Source organism: Nesoenas mayeri, assembly GCF_963082525.1.
Source record: "Nesoenas mayeri genome assembly, chromosome: 7".
Lineage (NCBI taxonomy): Eukaryota > Metazoa > Chordata > Aves > Columbiformes > Columbidae > Nesoenas > Nesoenas mayeri.
The window spans coordinates 32824923-32845563 of record NC_137551.1 but is presented as its reverse complement, the minus strand read 5'-3'; the positions used below and the strand labels follow the sequence as shown (position 1 = coordinate 32845563).

At 41.5% G+C, this 20641-nt stretch overlaps 1 protein-coding gene across 1 annotated transcript in view; it reads left to right on the top strand.

Moving 5' to 3' along the window:
- Positions 1 to 238: 238 nt before the first annotated feature.
- The window catches only part of SHTN1 (shootin 1), a gene marked incomplete at both ends in the record, with an annotated part of 62737 nt that continues 42334 nt past the window's right edge, over positions 239 to 20641 (top strand). The window contains 3 exons of the mRNA XM_080348092.1: positions 239 to 296; positions 9484 to 9536; positions 16713 to 16773. Of these exons, the coding sequence (XP_080204218.1) occupies positions 239 to 296; positions 9484 to 9536; positions 16713 to 16773 (172 nt within the window). The remainder of the gene's footprint in view (positions 297 to 9483; positions 9537 to 16712; positions 16774 to 20641) is intronic.

Sequence of the window (20641 nt, the reverse complement as noted above, 5' to 3'; positions counted from 1 at the left end):
GGCTGCCGGGTGCCAGTGCCTGCCCGCGGGCTGCGGTGCCGCCGTGCCCGCACCCTCGCACATGCTCACTGGGGCGCCGCGGGAGTCTGGGCATGTGCAGAGCGGGCCGGGCCGCTCGCCGCGCCCGCCGCGCCCCGGGGCTCCGGCCGCCGCCGCCCGCCCGCTGCCAGGTGAAGCCGCGCTAGGTGGGGCGGAGCGGAGCGGGGCAGCCGCTGGTCGGCGGCGGCGGCGGGGCAGGATGAACAGCTCCGACGAGGAGAAGCAGCTGGAGCTCCTCGCCAGCCTGAAAGACCAAGGTAAGGGCGGGCGGCGCCGTCACCGCCGGAGAGAGCGGCTCCCCCTCCGCGGGCCCGGGCTCGGCCGGCGGGCGGGCGGGCATCGGGCGCGGCCTGCGAGCGCTGGGGGGCGGCTGTGGCCTGGGCGGCCCCCGCCCCGCCGGCCGTTCTGCCCACGCAGCGAGAGAATAAAAAAGAAGCCTGAACAAAATAAATGGGGGGGGGGAGCGAAACGTGTGGGTTGTTGCCTTGCCCGTGCCCTTCCCGGCTGCCTCGCCTCTCCGCAGGTGCTCTCGGCTGCAGCCGGGTGGGCGTCGCGGCGGGCGATGGTGGGTTGGGATGAGCGCAGGAGGCCGAGGTGCAGCAGCACATGGACTGTTCCTGTCAGCCCGGACCGCCCTGCCCAGCGTTCAGGCTGTGTGCACGGCTGGCGGTTGGCATTGGTCTCTTGGATGGCTGCCCACCATCTGAGGTGCTTCCTTGGGACGGTTCTAGGGGGTGAAAGTCTGTTTGCCTCATGGTTCCACTGCAGAGCTTCTCATGGAGTACCTGGCTGTGCCTGACTTGGTGTCGTGTCCCATCTCCCGCGCTGCCCTGCAGGATCCGATACAAACCCAACCCACCAAACACACCCTGTCCATGCAAACTTCCCGCCAATAGCTTGGGGCTCGCCCTAATGTGCCCTAAGTTTCTGTAGAGCCTTTGTGCTTCCAGTGCAAATGAAAGGAAGTGCTTGTCCTCAGCTGTTTTGGTTCCCCCTGTGAGTCATTCTTGGTGCTTTTCTAGGGAAGTCCAGTGTTTTGGTTTTGTAGATGATCAGCTTTGTGAGCGTGTACTTTGGCTGGAAAACGAAAACATACTTCATCTTCTGTAAGGAGGGGGTGTGGGAAAGAGCTCGGATGGTCAAAAGGCAGCCCAGTTTTGAACTTCCTATGTCAGTCTATCCCCAAACCACATTGGTCCAACAAAGTCTCTACCTTGTCTAGTTCATTAGGTAGGTGACATTTGAAGAACCAGCATTACCAGCTGTTGGAATTGGGGACATCTGCTTGTGATCATGCATCAAGTGGTTGGCATGCTGCCTGTCTCGCAGCTTCATGGGCAATAGGTACAGAGAACCAGTGCTGTGATTCACAGCTGGTGATTCCCACCGCCGCATTCTGTGCTCTCCTGGGAGCCTGGGGGAGCTTCTTTGGAAAGGACCTGTTGGACAAAGTTGTGTGAGAGAGTGAAATTATAGAGGTGTGATCAGTGCCCCTTTTTCTGTCATTATTTCTGACCATAAATGTGCTTGGTCACCTTTGTTGTATAGCAGAAGCTTTTCTTAACCAAATTTCAGCTGGATATTTATGAACTGTTTATGACCTGCTTTGACACTTCTTTTGGCTGTTCTGCATACTCAGCATGGTAAATTCATGATGACCAGCTGCACTGCATAGATTCCGACTTAGAAGGATTTCAATGGGTGTAAAATTCATTATAATATTATAGGTGTGTGTTTTGATAATATGGGGCTAAAAATCTGGGGTTTTTCCAACTGACTGCTTCTCTCTAGTACTTTTGGCTCCAGAGTTGTCTTGGCACAAGGGGCTATAACAAAATGACAATAATCAGTTGCAAAAAAGACAAGTTTGGGTTTTTCTTGTAGAGAAATCCTGGCCTCTTGAGCTTGGTTAGATTGGGGCTTCAGTTCTGATGCCAGAAAGTCTTCTGCTCCAGTACAATGAGTATCCTTTAATGTCTAATGAAATTTTATGGGACTGCAGGAATTAGTTCAAGGGAAAGTTACTGTAACTTGAGGACTGGCTGTCCCAGATCCACTGAAGGTGTTGAAACAGAAACTGTACTCGGCAGACTCTCCAGTAAGGTGCTGCTCTTGGTGAATGTTTGTTCTCAAATGTAGCAGTTGTATGTTGTTGAGTGGTTAACAGATGTTTTTGCAATCGAATGCCTGGCAAGGAAGTTGTTTTATATGGGTGAAAAGTTACTCAGTGTAAAACTTTTGAAAATGCTCTTCTATATACTGTTTTGCATCTGAACCAATGCAAAAGTATGAGAGCATACCATAGTTAAATTATGTTAACTGACAAGTCTGAGGTGCCCAAAGCAAAGAATCTTAAGTGATGAAAAGGTAGAGATGCATAAAATTGTCCTAACAGTAATGACCTAAATATTGTTACTGTAGGTAAATTTGCTGCTTCTTTATATACTGTAATTTGAATATATATATTTCCTCTCCATTCTTATTGATAACAAAGCAAGACAATTGTACGTGCTAACAACTTTCCTCAAGTAATTTTAGGATGCTCTGGTAAACAGAGGCAGTATGAAAAGAGGAAGAAAAGCTAGTGGTTTATTTTTCCTCTTTACTGCTTCCACATGTAGATAATAGTATTACTTGGAAGTAAATGCAGTTGGTCTCTGAATATTTGGGGTAGTGGGTGAACATACCTGTCTTTATTGCATTCAAAATAGCATATGGCTTCAGATTACTGTAATGTTATGGTCTGTAGTCAGGTTTCTGAAAACCATCCATTGATTTGGAGGGATTTCAGAGAAGATTAGTTTAGTAGCCATTGTTTGGTTTCTGTTTCAGGATGTGTGTTTTTAGTCTTGAGAAACTTGCCTTGACACCAGGTAACTAAACTGTCCGAGAAGTGATCTGAAAGGCAGAGGGGAAGGCAGACAGCAGTGTACGTGGCTCACAGCTGTCGTGTTTCTATGGCTGCTTATACTTTTTTAAGCAAAGTCGGTAGCTTGGACCTGGGGCAGGTGTTTTGTAGCTGCCCGCTCAATTCTCAGTGGCAGCTGTGACGCTGACTGGTGTCTGGACAAATTTGCTCGGCTGTTTGGCAGAGCTCTGAGTGGTGACAAGGACACTGAAGCTTGTCTGTGTGCAAGATATGCTTATCTGTCACCCACGCTGAATTTTCCAAGTCCTGTGTGTTAGACTCAGATACCTGATACTGATCGTTCTTTGGTTTGCTCCATTACCAAGTTTAAGGTGAGCATCATGAAGAAACATGATCTCTGTATTGATGATATTTAGGACTTAGAAGTATTGTTTGTGGTTTAATCCTTTCTGATGTGGCTCAGTTTGATAAAGCTGATCTGCTATAAATATTAGACTGTACCCTGACTGATATTTCCAGCAGTGCATGTTTCTGTTCAACTGGCCCTTATGATTCCTGTAAGTAAGACTTAAAATTGAAACAAAACCAAATCAGGTGGCAAAACCTTGTGTTGGCAATGGTTGATTGTAGAACCTGAGGAACTGTCTTAACAGCTGCTTCATACCAGGAGCTGATTACCTGCATGGAAGGCTGCCTTGTTTGTCTTTGGTTTTATTTGCACTGCTGGTACTGTGCCCTTAAAGGCAGAGTCGTCTTCTCCTGTGGTCACTTCTGCCTTCCCTTGAAAACAGGAGTCAGCAAGCAAAACGTCTGGAGTTCTAAACCAGGTGAAATTACACTTCAGCTGCCACTGTCGTGGTCATGTTTCTGATCGCTTTGCTAAATTGGCAGCGGTTAATGACTACTGTTAACTATGCATATACTAACCAGGTTTATATGGCCTGGGTTTTCTTCATCAGTTTTAAAGATCTTGTCTTGCTCTGTGTTTGTTGACTGGATTTGATGAAGTGTGATGATTTCCAGTCTCTAGTCCCAAGCACTGAAGCTCTGTGTGATTCTTTTGGTGTTAAGATCTATCTGATCTCTTAAAAAAGGGAAAAAAAAAGACAGAAACTTTGAATAAGGGAATACCCTATATCATCTAAGGAAAAGGCTGCCAATCTGACAGCAGTATCTTGGAGTGTAATTTTTAAGTATATGCTGTTGTCAAGATCTTAATGTGATTTGACAGATTTATTCTTTGTTACAGAGGGGTAATTTTTACTGCCAGAGGAATTTCTTTGTTTGGGGTAGGATATCTTGTTGGCTGCTACGTTCGCCTCTGTAGTCATCTTTTCTATAGCTTTTTTTTTTCCCATATACCTGTGTATGTGGGCGTTCCCACACAACAGTCATCATTCCCTGGCAGAACCCATCCTGCTGGAGTGTTTTCTTCATTTATTAGAGTTTGAAAGTGTTTCCCACTTCAGTTTCTTGTGTGGAACCACATCTGTTTTTCAGAAAGCTGTGAAGGCAAATCCGGTGGTGTGAGCTTAGTGGTTGGGCTTTATCAGGCAGTGGTGGTTTCATTTCCCTGCCTGGTTTCTGGGACTGCAGGATGCAAATTTGGGGTTTCATTAAAAACAAATAAACAAAACCTTTGTACACACTGTTACAGGTTTGAGCAAAATCAAAACGTGGGAATACAAACACAGGGTCTGACTTAAAATATTTGTACTTAATGCTTACCTTTGAATACCTACACACATGATTTTTGTTTGTTTGTTTTTTAAGCACTGTTTGGTAATTGAATCTTGTAGGTATCAGCTAGTGCAACTGACACAAGACCAAAATTTTGGTTTGGCCAGCTAAGCTTTAGGCCTAACAATAGATTTATATATTCTGACTCAAGATTTGGAGTAATTGTAAAGTAACGGGTATAATGCCATCGCATACATTCACCTTTACACGAGTCCATACGCTCTTGTTCCTCAGCTCCTCCTCTGTAATGATTATCCAAACCTGCAAAAAAACAGGTGTTAATTTACTTCTACCAATAAAACATTTCTTCATTAGTATAGCTTATCTGGAGTGAAGGACTTCTTGTGCTGTCAGCTCTTTCTCCTGGCAAATAAGAGCCTGGTCCGTAGCCTAGAAGAACAGTGGGATGACACTCGCTTCCTTTGACAGCTCTGCTTGCTTTTTGAGTAAATAAATAGGTTTGAAATGCTGAAGTGGCATTACTTGTTGATCTGGCATGGAAGGGCTCTCACTCTACTTGAAGGCCACCCTGGTTTACATTGTAAATGCTAAAGTATGTACATGTAACATTTTAAAGTTTGTGGGTTTTTTATAATTTGTATTTTTTAATATACAGCTTTAGAAAGGCCGTTGGTGAATTTTTTTATTAAAAAGAGCAGCAAGGGCCTCACCACCTCACTCTGTGTAAATGAAGCTGTCTTTTCTGTTGTTAACTATGAATTATAGTCATCGTATACTTTTGCCTTTATGACCTTGTTTCACTAATAAGTGCTTTTTAGCCATAGTAAGTATCTGATATCTAAACCATCTAATTTAGATAATACGTATCTTGTGTTAGCAAATGCAGGTTCAGGAGACACAAGTTTACGACTAAAAATCAAAAGACTAAAATATAATTAAAGGAGCTTCTCTATACAAAGTTACCTACTTAATACAGATAATTGCATTGATACATGTTGACAGTCCCTTTTGGCCAACTGGGCTGGTGAATGACCATGGTTATGTTATTAGGGAGCATTCTGTGTTAACTCATGTTGCCTACTTTGTTGTTTGACTGGTTTAAAACAAGAGCAGGGTTGGCAGGGAATATGTATTGGGTGGGTTAAGAGCTATAGCCCAAATTATTCTATTCCATTTTCTGTCTTTTTACTCTCCTTAGTCTTGAAAGTGTAGTGTTGCTCTTATACTGCATGAGGGTAGCCTGAAGCAATGGAATGTGATTTCTGTCCTGATAAATTGTTTATATAACACTGCTGTATATCAGGAATAATTTTATTAAGGATAAACTTAAGTTAACATCAGACAGGAACAGCATCTCAAGAGATCTCTGATACATATTTATTATAGTTCTTCAGGAGGCAAATGAGTAAAACATTTTACTATCAATATATACTACAATATTGAATCTTTGAGAAAATGATGTATTGTTCTAGAATTTTAGTAGCACCTTTTGTAAAACATCCTCACATGTTTGTTTCTTTCACCACTGGTTTATTGGAAAGACATATCTTTATTCTAGGGTAATGTACATATATAATAATCTGAACAAGTCATGGTGAGATGTAAGAAGTTTTGAGATGCTCAGGTGCTGTTGTTTATATTGTTTATATTGTGTGAGAGCCTTCGTAGGTTGAGAAAATATAGTCCTGTCTCTCAGAGAAGGTTTAGGGAAGTCCTTGTACAACAGCATTTATGGCTTGTCAATCTATGAAGGAGTGACAATGATACCCCCTATTTTACCAGGAGGTTTTACAGCTAAATAATCTATGTGGGGTTTGGAACATGTGAAATGTTGCCTGGTGCTGCTGGTATTAGTTCTTCTAGGGTAGTTTTAGGGCAAAGGGATCATTGTCACCTTTATGCCATTTAGTGCTTCAGTGAAGGTGATGTAGACTCCTGGCTTTTTTGAGATGGCCTCAAAACTTCATTGTACATAAAACTGTTGAAAAACTTTGTATAAAAACTTCCCAATAAACCCCCCAATGTTAAAAAATGCACTGACTTTTCAGTTACATTTCAAAACCTTTTCTGCCTTTGCAGATAATCTGATATACAGCAGAAAATGTGTGTAGTCTATTTTTAAACTATTATTTCTGTTTCCAGGCCTGATAAATGCAGCAGTTTCTTTGTTAGATGTAGTGTTTAATAAATTCATATCCAAAAATCCGAATGATGGGTGTATGGGTGGATCATGTAGAGGTTGCCATCCACAAAGAACAATCTCATTTTAAGAAGCCAGGTCCTTGCCATTCATTAGCTGTATTTAGAGAAGAAGTAATTTTTTCAATGACAGGAAGGGGGTGGGCACGGTAAAATGGTGCTATAGAAAAGGTGTCCGAGTGTGGCATGAAGGAGCTGATTTTGTGGAACATGCCGTGGATCGTCATCCACGGTAAAAAGGGGAAGAGTTACCCTGGCCAGGCAGTTCCATTCCCAGTCTCACACAGGTGAGCCCTTGCTGGGCTTTGCTGGAGCATTGTGTAAGTTCAGTCCTTGTTTTTTGGTAACCTGTTCTTGTATCCATGCCTTGAGGGCTGATGATTCAGAGCCCTCTGTTCACAGAGTGTGTAAGAACTGTCAAGGGTGAGGGAAACCTATATTTATGTTTTTCAGCTGTTTATAAAGTATTGACTAGCAAGTATGAGTTTGCCTTAGAGGTGAGCAAACACTAGTAGTTTTTGAGTATGAAGAATCTTGAATTGTATCTATTGATACAGTTTTTGTTCCTTTTCTTGTATCTGGATGCTAGAAATCTCTTCCCTTGTTTTCCTGAAGGGAACAGGGAAATGGCTTAGAAGTGGAACAGTGATCAAGAGGTATAGTTTTCACATTGCTGTGTAGGAACCATGTTGTTTCACTTTAGGTGCCCTTAGAGAAACTGCATCAGCTGGTTTCATGCCTGTTCATCTACCTGTTAGTTTTTTTCTGCTTTTTGTGTATGGGAGGTGGGTAGGTAAGGAGAAATGGGGACAAAGTATAGGGATGAATGTAAGACCTTGGTGTGGGGATGCAGGGCACATTTTTAAGAAACCTTGTTTTGTTTGTTCCACTCTCTAGAGACACATTTTTACTTGGATGAGCATGAGTGAGGATTTTTTTCCATGTTTTTAAATGATTAGATCTTCTATGAGTTTGCGTGCGGACTGTGACTTTACCTTCAGTGGTTTTATTTAACTTCTTATCTTTGAGAGGGCTGGAACTTTTTCAACACTTGCTGGTCACAGCAGAGCTGAGTTTCTGGCTAAAAGGTTTCTAGTTTTCCGCAGTTTCCCTTTCTAGTTAATATAGTTAGCAGGGTCTTGCCATTTCCCCATCGCTGGTCAGGACACACAAGGAGCAGAACCCTGTGCATTGAGTTACTAGCCCACTAGCTAATACTGCTGCCTATATGCCAGATGTTGTGTACCTCAGTCCTGCATCTCTAAAGTGAAGTGATTTTGGGGAAAAGAGGAATTAGGATAATTGGAGTTTTGATATCTGAGGTATTTCTGTGCTGCTGCTGAAAGTAAATAGGCAAGCAGAATAGCGATGCTTGGGGTGAGTTGAATTAGTTTTATTTCAACAGGCTTTAAAATGCTAGAGAAGGAGGAGAAGAAGGATGTGGCAACAATGTAAAGTGTAACTTTATCCCTAAGAGCTTCTTATTTGGAAGAGTTTAACTATCTAAAGCTAGAAAGGGCTCGTAGGTTTTCAGGTGGCTAATCTACCAGACTCTACATATTCACATCTTCAGATATAACATCAGTTACGTTAAGTTTAAGACAAAACTCCAATATCTCTGCTATCATCAGCTCAAAACTCTATATTCATATCCTTTATCTAGTTTAAATTAAGTTGGCTTGAAATAACACCTGTATGCCAGTGTAGCTTCTGTGAGGTGCAAGAATAAAATGAGGAGATACTAAGGGGCTGCAAGAAGATGTAATGTCAACAGCCCTGTCCTTTTATTCTTGCAGTATGCATCTTGTAGACTGAAAAATGTTCTTTTCTAGCAAGGTTTACTCCTCTGAGGTTTGGAAGTGTATTGGGCTTCTTTCTAGTGACAGTAAAATTTCTACTGTCTCAGGTGCCAAACAGCCCACATGGGCCACACTGAAAGAAAAGTAGAATTAGGAAGTCGGGGCAACAATGTCATGTCCCTAGGGTAGTAAAATGAAAACTTTAAGAAGGGCATATAAAAAAATACACTGGAAGCTTCATTGGTAGCTGATTGATTGTGTCTGTGTATTATTTACTAGTTTGAAACACTTGGGCATCCAGCGTCCTGGAGGTTGATCCCTTCCCTGCTGATCCCTGCAGCTGAGTTCTTGTGTGATCTTGGGTAAATCAGACAATCTTTTCATGTCTCCACTGTGGAGTTTAAAGCAAAAAAAAAACTCTCATAGGACTCTAGCTGGAAGAAAAAGTTAATAAATAAATGAATAAATAGAGATGCTCAGCTACTCTGGAGTACATACATGTAACAGTATTGTGTTAACCATGCTTTCTAGCATTGATCTGTAACCTGAGCCAGTGTGGGTTTAAAATGGTGACTGCGAGCTTGCACATTCACCTTGTAATTTTTGAACTCGGTCAATAAGGTTGTTTAACTCTCCATTGATCAAAAATTGATTGTTTTGGGAGCCACCATCTTTTTCAGACGCTTTCCAATTACTTCAGTTCTAAAAGGATATCCAGTTCATGCATAGGCTATTAATGAAGTTTGTGACCCATGTTACTTAAGAAGCCTGTGTAGATAGCCAGAAGAGCTTTACAGTGAATGGAGAGCTCATTTGTGTAAAGGAGGTGGTGCAATATTAACTTTTTTCTTTTTTTTTCTTTTTCTTTTTGTATAGCTATTGGCGAATATGAAGAGCTTAGAGCAGAGAACAAGAAAACGAAAGAAGAGGTTTGTATCTCTTGATTATTTCTTTAATACTAAAATGCTAAATACCTTATTGGCTATGGGAGGTTGTTGTCTGCTTTTGTGAGCTCAGCTGGTTACTTACAACAATCTCACTCATAAGTACTGCTTGTATACCTATATGTGTGAAGGAGCAAGGAATGCAACTCCCAGCAGCTATTCTAGCTGTCCCACTCCAGAAGAGTTGCTATAAATATATATATTTTAAATGAGTGGTGCTGCCACCTGTTTGCATATGGTTACAATGTGAGCATAGACCAACTCAAGTGTTTAGATGTTATTAGGAAAATTTGTTTCTCTTGGATCTAAACCTTGTTTTATTACAACTTGGTTTGCACAGTGGAAAAGAAAATAAAACAACTCCCCCCTTCACCCAGCCCCTCTGAAAATTCACTAGGTAGGAATATGATTTCTGAAGGGATTTGAAATCTTTCTCCCTGCCCCACCCCCCAAAAACCCCGCAGCTTTTAATAGGAGAGCAAGATGTCTTGTCTCAACTTGCAGAATGGCACCGCACCATAGAACAGATTTGCAGCATTATCACATATCCTTCTGGGAAATCTGTGCCTGTCCAACTTGAAAAGAGCCTTTTAATGTGTAGGCTGAACTTCATACGTTACCACAGGCTTCATTTTTTAATGTTCAGAGGTACTTCAGTAGAGAAATAATGACCACTTTCTAGATTGTTCATTGTAATGAGGATGCGTTGTCTTCCGAACAGTAAAATAAAGCGAGTGTGATAAGGTAGATCTTGCCACCCAGGACTCTTGTTCATTCAACACACTTGATTTCTGCGAGGAAGCCAACAGGAACTCTGAGAGATTTGATGGCAGTGCTGTGTTGCATAAATCCTCATCAATGTGCAAAAGGTTTTTAGCAGGTATCTGCCAAAAGAAACTGTGGCCAGTAAAAGCCTCTTATCAGTTCTAGATAGTGATGAAGGCAGAGGAGTCAGTGCTGCGCTGTGTTATGAACAGAAAATTGTCTTTTCTCTCATATTAGTGAGATGAAGATGCAAGAAACATGTTGGCTTTCAAATCCCTGTTAGCTGCCAAGGCTTGTAGGTTTAATTTGGCTTTTTTGTGAAGTCATTTCTGAAGGGTCATGTTTAGTCCACTTGTTATAAATGTTGCAATTAAGGCTGTATTGGGAAGACCTTGTCCTTAACTACTTTCTCATTATTAACAAAACCTTGAAGCTTATCTTCACATTATGGGTCAGCAATGAGTATCTGTATTTCCACCGAGGTTGACATATTGTGCTCCACTCCCTCATAGCCACTGACCTTGTCTTTTTTACTGTTCTTGTTGCTGCGTTCCTGCTCTGCTGCCCTACCCCTGAGCCTCAGATATCCCAGGGAATCTGTCCTCTGGTTTTGCTGTTCAGAACATTTGGGCAGTTCATCTCCTAGTGCTCAGAAGAAAAGGAGAATGAAACTGAATTAGACCGAGAGTCCATCTAGTCTGGTATCATGTCTCTGACAGCACCAGAGAGGGTGAAGCGTAGAACATGTATAGGACCTCCACAGACGACTATTCTGGTCTCCAAACCACTTACAGCCTGGGGACTTCCTCAGCTCTGTGTGGTTCTGTGTGTTCTGCTCTCTCTTCCTTGAATTTGTCCCACCTCAGGAGTGCCCACTGCGTGAAAAAGTGACTCCCCAGCTTCACCCTGAACACACATCCTGCTGGCTTGGGTGTTTCTTCAACAAAACTTTGTTTAGTTTTGGGGGGGGGGGCAGTGTGAAGGCTTTTCTTGAGCTGCATTTTTATTTAGAAATTTTTTTCTTCAAAAGCAATGAAGTTTTTGTGGCCAAAACTGTGATGAAATGAGATGTTCCGAGGTTGTTTCTTGCATTCTGCTGCTCTTTCTTCCTTGCTCCTCTCCCTCACAAGGCGTTTTTCCTGTAACTGCATATCTCTAGCCGCTCCTGTGTGTTTCTTCTGAAGGCTGGTATGATGTTTTTCAGAATACTTGCGTAACAGCTGAAAATCCTCCAACCCTGAGCACATGAGGATTATATCCCCAGTCCAGCAAATTAGTTAAGCACGTGCTCAGGGTTGGAGGATTTTCCGTTGTTACGCAAGTATCCTCCATCCAAGAGGTGTGCTTGTGTAAGCAGTCCTGCTTAATTGTTTAAGTGCTTGGATTCAAGTGTTTAAGTGCATTTCTTCTACAAAAAAAGAATCTACTGATACCAAGTTAATGGTTATGTTTGCTGACAGTGCCAATACTGGAAGAAACTATTCCTTGTGTTGCTGCAGGGCTGGGTAATCCTGAAAGCTCGTTAGCATCTCTCTAACTTGGTATCTGAGTTTATGCTTTGCAGGATCAAACCTGATATTGGAGGAAGTAGAGCAGGGACTGTCACTGCCTGGGGATCTGGGAAGTTTTGGAGAACTTCTGTTCCAATTTCTGCCACTGTCTGTCAGTATCAGTGTAAGCAAGTGGCTTGCTCTTTATTAGTTGTGGTCACATAACTGCATCGATAGGAGGAAGAGAGAATTAATTATTTTAGAGAAAGACCTGCAGACTATTTGTGGGAAGTACCACATGGGAGTAGTTAGGTAGCAGTCTGTGTGTATGTGCTTTGATGCACTTGGTTGGTATTTTTTTCTAACTCACCACTACGCTTTGGTTCTGAAACATGAGCTGTGTCATGGGGAAATGATCCTAGTTTATGTTACAAACAAGGAACTTAAAATAAGATGTAGTTTTAATTTTTGAAAATTTATGCTCTTTGTTCCGTATTTTTTCTTAAGATTAGAAAGTAAATTGACTTTTACGTAGGCTACTTTGTTCAAAGCACTGCTGCTTAAAAAGGGTGCTATTAACCATGAAAATTCAGGAGCAAAATGTAAAATCTCTGCACAATGTCTCTTCCTCATTGCCAGACTGCCAATTTGGAGGCCTCTGGTGGGGTCTCTGACAAAAATAATGCAGGCTTTTTATTTTTATTAGTATTTTTAAATACTTTCAAAAACTGGAGCAAAAATGACATTGGTGGATTACATCTCTTAGGTCATCCTTTTAATTGAGGTAGCTGACTCAACCAGTCCCCAAAAAGTAGATAAGTAACATTCAGTTGCACACAAATGTGGATAACTTAATGTGCAGTTCTGACATATTCAGAATCAGATCATGAATAAATATTTGACTACTTGCTAATCAGACAGAAATGACTCTCAATACTGGTTTTGACAGTGTTTTGTCATGCTGCCAGTAGGGGGAAAAAAAAAAGGCAAGACAGCTTTCCCAAACAGTAGGTGTAATACAGTGTCTCTGATACATCATTCATGGTGTTCGCTCTGATAAAGCACGTGTATAGAGTGGATTATATGTTTTGTCACCAAATGGGAACGGAGATGGGGTTCTGCCTCAATGACATGCTCATTCTTTCTGTAAGCAGAATATAACAAATGTCAAAGGATACTTTTGAGCATTGTACCAAACTCATAATTTTAGAACAAGCATTAAATCTGCATAAATTTCACAATCTGTGTAAATGGGAAAGAATGTATCTTGTGTTGCTTAGCAATGGCTTAATTGACTATATGGCTACTACGTGAACTTCTTGCATCTTAATATCTGGGTGGAACAATCTCTTTCTTGTTTTTGCCCTTTGAAGGCCTTTTACTGAAGTCAGTAGGAGCTTATGTGCAAAATAGTTGGAAAAAAAAAAGAGAAGCCTGTTAGAAGAGAATGGACAAAAAAAACCCCAGGCTGCCCCAGAATTAGTGGCAAAGAGTCATTAGGCTGATGGGAGCGGGTGTGTGGAGACCTGGGTATCCGCAGGCTGGTTGTGACTTCCCAACATCACATTGTAGTGTCAGGTTCACCTGCTGGTGTGGAACTACCCTGGAATTGTGTTGGATCACAATACAGGCCACGTTCATGGGCTGCTCTTCACATCCCCATACATGCGGTGTTTGGTTTGAGCACTGAGCTTTGGTGCGGATGTGATTTACTTGTCATTAATCAGCAAATCAGCTCTCTGTGCTATGAATGAAAGTATCACCTCATAGGAGGCAAAACTCTGGAACTCCTGAACTTGCTCCTGCAAAGATGAAAAATCATAAGGGAATATTCACAAAATGAATTTTGGAAATGGAACTGTTATTTGTTTCTAGAAATACAAATGCAATGTGGTGTTGTTTCCAAGAAATGATCATTGATGGCTGTAGCTAGTTCAGGAACTGGAATGGGAATATTGTCTGTTACCTTTTGTTTTATTTGGATAATGGTGCTATAAATATTTGACTAAAAATATAGTAAAATTATATAAACACTTATTTTCCTCAGCGGAGAAGCTGGAACTTTTAACAAAATAAAAACAGAGAAATAAAATAAATAAAAAATAAAATAAAAACAGACAATCCACGAGTTACTGGCTCTTTTTTTTCATTTGAGGGTACTCTTGAGTACGGACTTATCTGTTAATGCTGACAAGTATTAATGCTTTTTAATTTTTCAAGTAAATACTTGAAAACTGTTTCTCCTCAAGAGCTGAAGGTGCTTGAATGTGAAAAGTAAACGGTAGAATTTATAGTCATGTTATGCTATTTGCCTTTTAACATTTAGGTTTAGTGATATTCTTGTCAATTAACAAATCTACTATATACGTCTTTTTGCAAAATGAGGTGGTTGTGAATTTTGAAGGCTTCTGTGCAGCTTTTTGAGACCAGCTGACACTTGTAAATCTTGATATTTTAAAACTTTCCAGTTTTAAAGGTAAGGTCAGTTTATTTTAAGGGGTATCTTTTTATTATGAAACTTAATTACATAAATATTTTTTGTTTTCCTAAATTTCCAGTTTGATGCAGTACAAGTAGTTAAAGACAATTGCAACTTTTGCTGCTTCTTAGCTAGATTGGAGATAAACTATTTTATTCGGTAGGACATATAAGAGCTCTGCTTGCACAGGTTTGATTACAAGACAAAAGGCAAAGTGCTTTCCATTGATCATTTCAGCGAGAGCAACAATCTCCCACTCTTCTTTTCTTCCTGCTCTTTCATTCTGAAGCACAGTAGCAGTGAAAGGAAAATATTAAGAAAGCTGCGACTGGGAGCAGGAATTGCTCTGCAGAGACCCAAACTTGCAGCCCTGATTGCGCACGGAAACATGCGGAGCTGCCGGGAGAAAAGTCGCCTTGCCGCGGCCCACATGGAGCTCTGTCTGCAAATAGCTCTCGAGGTGAAGTGGAACAGGTCAGTTAGCATCCCTAGGGAAAGCTGTTGCGCCTCGCAGCATGTTGTGGAGGATTTCGAAAGGAGCTTTTCCTACCATTGGGACAGGGAGTGTACAGCATCCTCCACATCGAGGTTTCCATCAGTAGGAAAGTGTCTCCTTGACTTCCACAGGCAACAGATCAGATCCTTAAAGCACTAATCTTTCTGCTTTTTAAAGCGAGCATTAGAAGTGCTCGCTCAGTGTGCCGTGGGCTGAAAGCTCGCAGTGTGCAGAAAAAGCAGTGGGAGAAGGATGCCAGTGTGGTTACAGTGTGTCTCGTAAAATCTGAAGAGGCAGCAGCTCCCGCTGATCCCCCTTTTGCAGCGGAGCTGTGCTCTGCAGGAGCAATCAGAAATACTTTCTTTCTGCGCCTTTTACTGCCTTCTGCTCTTAGACTGCGCTTCTGCCAGTAAGGTAAGGCAATTTTTTGCTGAGGAAACTGAGAGGGAGGACAGCAAAGCAGCAAGACGTGCACGGATTCCCCTTCCCCAACTCTCCCATGCGAGATTCTCTGAACAGCTTCTTTGTTAACAGGGCTGGACAAAACGGTGAGTCCTCATCTGGCGCCGCTTGCTCAGCACATCTTGCTCCTTCTGCCTTGTTTCACAGACCTTTACAGCAGCTGCTGGCTGACCTGTCCCCCCTGCTGAGCCTCTGTCCCTTGCCTCGTCACCCCAGTGCCAGGAGAAGAGATTGCTTGATGAGTGCAGCTCCTTTTTCTCCCACCCATAGCCCTCAGCAGCACGTACAAAGCCAGTGTGGAGGCTGCCCCTGAGGTGACACCACGGGCGTCTTCTCCTTGCCCAAGAGCAGATCCTTCCTTGGGCTTCATCCAGGGTCCTCTGGAGCTGAGAGAAGGTCTCTCTTGAACTTGGCTGCCTTTGAATTGGGCTCTCCTCCTTCTTGTTACTTACCAGCAGGCTCCTTTCCCAGCTAAATCAAAGGGGGTCCTCATGTGGAAAAACTGAAAATCGAGCAAAATCAGTTCTTTTCCAATGACTGGTGTCCTTGTAACTGCATTTATGTTCTAAGGAGCTCAGTCACCCAAATCTCTTGCAGAAATTAACTCCTGGTCTTAACATTGATTTATTATCGTGAACAGACACAGCCGCATGTGAGGAAGGATGTCTGGTATGCCGTGTGTGTAAGACACGTTGTGTGCCAGTCATACTTCCCCCCCAGGTCATGTGTTTTTTACAGTGTGGTTAATCACTGACTCTTATGAAGTTTACTCATTTCTTTGAGTTCTTTCATTTACTCACAGAAGAGCTTTTCTTAGAGAAGTCTATTTAATGTGTTTTATTCTTTCCCTTTGAAGAAACCTATCTACCGTAAGATTGCAGCCCTGTGTAGTATTAGCAGTAACCCCAAAATTAATAAAACCCAGATGATGGGATATCCTTAAAGTATGAAAATGAGTATCCTCCCTGCTTCAAGGCTGAAGCTTTGCTCATGATGTGATGAAGCTGAACAACATGTCCCTGTTTATTGGCTTTGAGATTTTCCTTGCACATAGTAGGTATAGAACTGTAGGCCTCTCTTCCGCATCTATTTGTGTTAAAGAAACTAGACTTAAAGCATATTCTTGACATGCAAAGTATTGCTTGAACTGTTGTGTGGAACATGGATGACTGTTTCTATCTGTTATGGATAATGTGGCTCTTCTAAAATATTTTCAGACTAGCTATGAATTTGAACATAAACTCAAGTAGAACCTGCCAGTTTGATTAGGAAATACTCTGGGTAGTGAATATTTTATGCATAGTTTCTATTGATCTTACGTGACTGAGACCAAAGAGAAATGATGCCTTGATAGGCCTTTGTACATTATTGTGCCGGCAATTGATCTTCGTTACTTTTGCGTGTTGTGGCTGACTGCTAATTAAATAACTGGGATCAGTGTTTCATTTCAATTTTCTCTTCTCCTACAGTGTGACAAAATCAAGCAAGAACGAGATGAGGCTGTCAGAAAACTGGAGGAGTTTCAGAAAAGTAAGTTGATAATGTTAGTGGGGATTTTTTTGGTATAGGGAATGAAGGACACCACTCTCCATACTCCACAGCAGTGTTTAGAATGCTGAGATTCAGGTCCACTTGCTGTTTCTCCTTCAAAACCTTGTTTTAAGAAGTTAATCCAGTGAGACTTTGACCATTGTCAGACTAACTGCTGTCACAGCATTTATACACTCTGACATAGCCATTCTTAAGGTGTGAAGTGGTGAAAATACAGTGGTACAAATGCAACTCCATGTCACCTGGATTCTGCAAGTGACTTTCAAAATGATACATGCTTGGATGGAGTGGGATTTGATGCTATCGCTGAGATTGACAGTGACGATGATAATAATAATAATGGTAATTTTTTCATTAAGAAGTAGTAAAATTACTTTAAGCTTAGACACAACAATAAAGGTCTTTAGGATGAACTACTGTCTCGACAGTTTTAGAGAAAGTTTCATCTTGTGTGGGCTGTGAGAAAGTCAATATTCAGTTTTATACTTTTATGGTAATGGTTCTATTGAAACTGCGTAGTGTCTGGATGCAACAAAGCACATCTAATGGGAGTGGAAGTATCCTAGTGGAATAGTTTCTTAGAAGAGACAATTACAATAGGATTGTGGTCTTATTTCTGGTTTGTGCCAGTATGGTGAACTGCACCTTGAAGCATCAGAAATATGGATGAAGTTAATGCAGGAGAAGGAAACCATGTGATCTCTACTTTTGTGCAACTGTGTTAATAGAGGAACTTGCTCACTTCTATTTTATAATTGTTCAGGTGATACAATTATGGAAAATAGTCTGAAATCAACTGGAATAATCTACCGCCTTAAATGATCTTAGATAACTGTTCTGTGAGGCAAGAGTGTTCTCTAAGAAGTCTAATTCCTCTGGAAAAAATTGCAGCCCATTTTGTTTTTGTTATGATACCAGGAATACCAGAGTGTGGCAGAAGATGTCAAGTAGTTAAGACTTAAAATTTGAAGTAATATTTGATGTTGTAAAATTTTATAGGTTTCTTTTATCTTCCTTTCACATTTTTAAAGGACGTACCTTGTAAACATAGTGATAAAATGCCAGGAATATTAGGATTTTAAGGCAATAATAGAGCCCATTATTTAAACGACAATATAAAAGGCAATTATATTGATGAAGAGCTACATCGGCTTTGTGTCTGTGAATAAACTTGGCCTGTACTCAGCTTCTATTTGTTCTCCTGGCATAAACACATATTGTGTGTGATTCCAGTTTAATGGGGCCCCGTTTGTATGCCAAGCAGCTGCATTTTAGGCCCTATTGCGTGATTTCATAGCTCTCTGAAAATTGGTTCTATTGAGCACAAGAGATAGAAGGTGGTGGTGGGGGGGAAAGCTTCAACACACAATCATTTCTTTTCAATTGGAGCCAGCAAGGTTGATGACAACATGACCATTGTGTTATAATGATAAGACCACTAAGGATCTGTACCTCTCATCAAGGCTTTCACACAACAGCAGATACAATTTAATTCACTGCTCTGTCAGCAGTGCTGATACCATTATGCCGTCTGTCTCCACAGTTATAATCACTGTCCTCCGAGAAATGCAGTTGAAATGATCTTGAGCAGTCAAAGAAACTCTCAATTAAGGCTGCCACTTCCAATGTGTCAGATTGTGTCTTATGCACTTGGTACAATTTTCACTTCCAATCCTGTTTATTTACAATGTCTACCAGTAATTACGCTTAACATGTCATTTAGTGAGGGTGCCCCTGCCAAGGAGATTGTTGGGTGCTGCGGTACCATTGAGTGGGAGTTTCTCGCAGTCAATGCCATCAGCGGCTTTTAGTCCCTGATGGGATGCAGTAGTAATGTTGATAATGCAAGTATCGTGCTCATCAAGTCATAATTAGATGCCACTCAAATGTGCCACTTGTAATAACAGTGTTGATTCATGTTTTCTCGGTGACTGCAACTACTAATTAGTTAAGTGGTTTTTGGTTGGCCTGCATTTGCTGTGGATTATTATTACCCCTGAAAAAAACTGTCAAGGTTAGAGATGTTTCAGGCCACTTAGTGCTGCTTTATGAATTTTAATATTGACATAATAAGAACTTTGGACAGACTTAGGAAATAATATATTTTTGTATTTAATTTGGAAAGATTTTTTTTTCCCCTGAGTTAATCATAATTGCAGGTTAATTAAGTTTAAATGAACCAAGAGTAATCCCTAGTTCTGCCATGTGAGCCCAATCCTTATTTCCTAACTTTAGCTTTGCTTGAGGCCATTAGATTCCTGTCTGTAAAACGGGAGCAGCTCTGTATCTCCACTGCTCCCTCATCCTGTCCAAAGCATTTCATGACTCCACATTCCCAGAGCTAGGTAAAATAACAACAGAAGAGATGTAGACATGTACTACCTGAAGCTTTTCCTCTCTCAAATTAAATATAATATCTGTTACGGCATGCTTGGACCAGATCATTTCTCCAAAGTCGGAAAAAATGGAGATAAAAAGACAACCAAAGAAAGAGATGTGGTTGCTCTGCTCTTAGAAGGTTTAATGTAATATATAGTTTTGAGGCCAAAATTTCCCAGTAGTCTGCCCTGCTCTTTTTCTTTTTTTTGGCTGATCAGATTTTGTAGAACTTGTTTCTTGCATCTGTGCTGTGAAATGACTTGCAGAATTTGGGTCAAGGCTGCTGCTTAGGCTGAGAAAGGGTGCCAGGAGCCAGGGAGGAGCTGCATCAATGGGCATGGTGCTGGCATGAGAAATGGGCAACTACTGTTGGGTTTGCTCCAGATCCCCTGTGCAATGTGGACTTTGTCACTTAGAGATGACTTTCAGCATTAGTTGAATACCTGCGTACTGCTGGAGATTGAGAAGGGTTGCAAGCCAAAATGTGTGTGTGCTTTTAAGTGTCCCCTAGCTCACATTGGTACCCGATGTCATAAAATAAAATTCATTTTGTAACTCTTGGTCATTTCAGGAATATTGTGTAATAGGGATCCTTTAAGTGCAAAGGACAGATGTGTCTCTTGCTCTTCCAGCTGTGATGACAAATACAGTAACGCAGCTGTGTATTTTGGGTACAGTCAGACTGCAGAAGATTGTGCGTGTCCGTGTGTGTGCTGATGTCTGACAGTGGGGCTGGGTGTGAGACCACAGTGCTTATCTTGCGGTGTGCTCAACATGGGGAGACTTCAAATAACAAACAGTTTGGACATTACAGCCTTGCTGTAACACACAACTTGGGTTGTTCAGCTTAGCTTGTCAAAAATTGGGCAGTGGAAGCGGTGTTGAGTTTCCATCAGGATTGTACCCAGCTGCTGTCAAAGCTGATAGGGAAGAACCAGGAGAAGGAGCTGTGCTGTGCTAATGACTTCAGCAGAGTATGTGCTGCAGGACGCACTAAAATGTGGAGGTTTTGGTTGCTTGACTCTTTTCTCCATTTCCTAGTAAACTTGCTCCAGCCCTGTCCGCCCTGCAGCTTTTCTTATACAGTGTGTTTCACAAGTGTGATGATACTTAACATACTACTTAAACCTAAAGACCAGAAGGTGAAAATAATTGTATAAGACAACTGAGTTAATATTGATGTTTAAAAATATCAGGGTCCTAATCTTCTGAAAAGGATGTCCATACCAAATTTTCAAGAGGATTACGATGGCAATTTTAAGGGGCAGTCCTAATGGTCTCACTTGGATTCCTCAAGTGTTAATGAAATAAAGGTGATGAATAGTGATGGTCAGGGGGGCTCCTTCTGGCCTTCCATAAGTTTATGCTGAATTCTCCAGTTCTCCCTCTGATGCTGCAGATGTGGCTCGAGAGAGTCGCTTAAAGTGATGAACCAAATGTTCCATATTCGAAACAGTTCCTATCCATG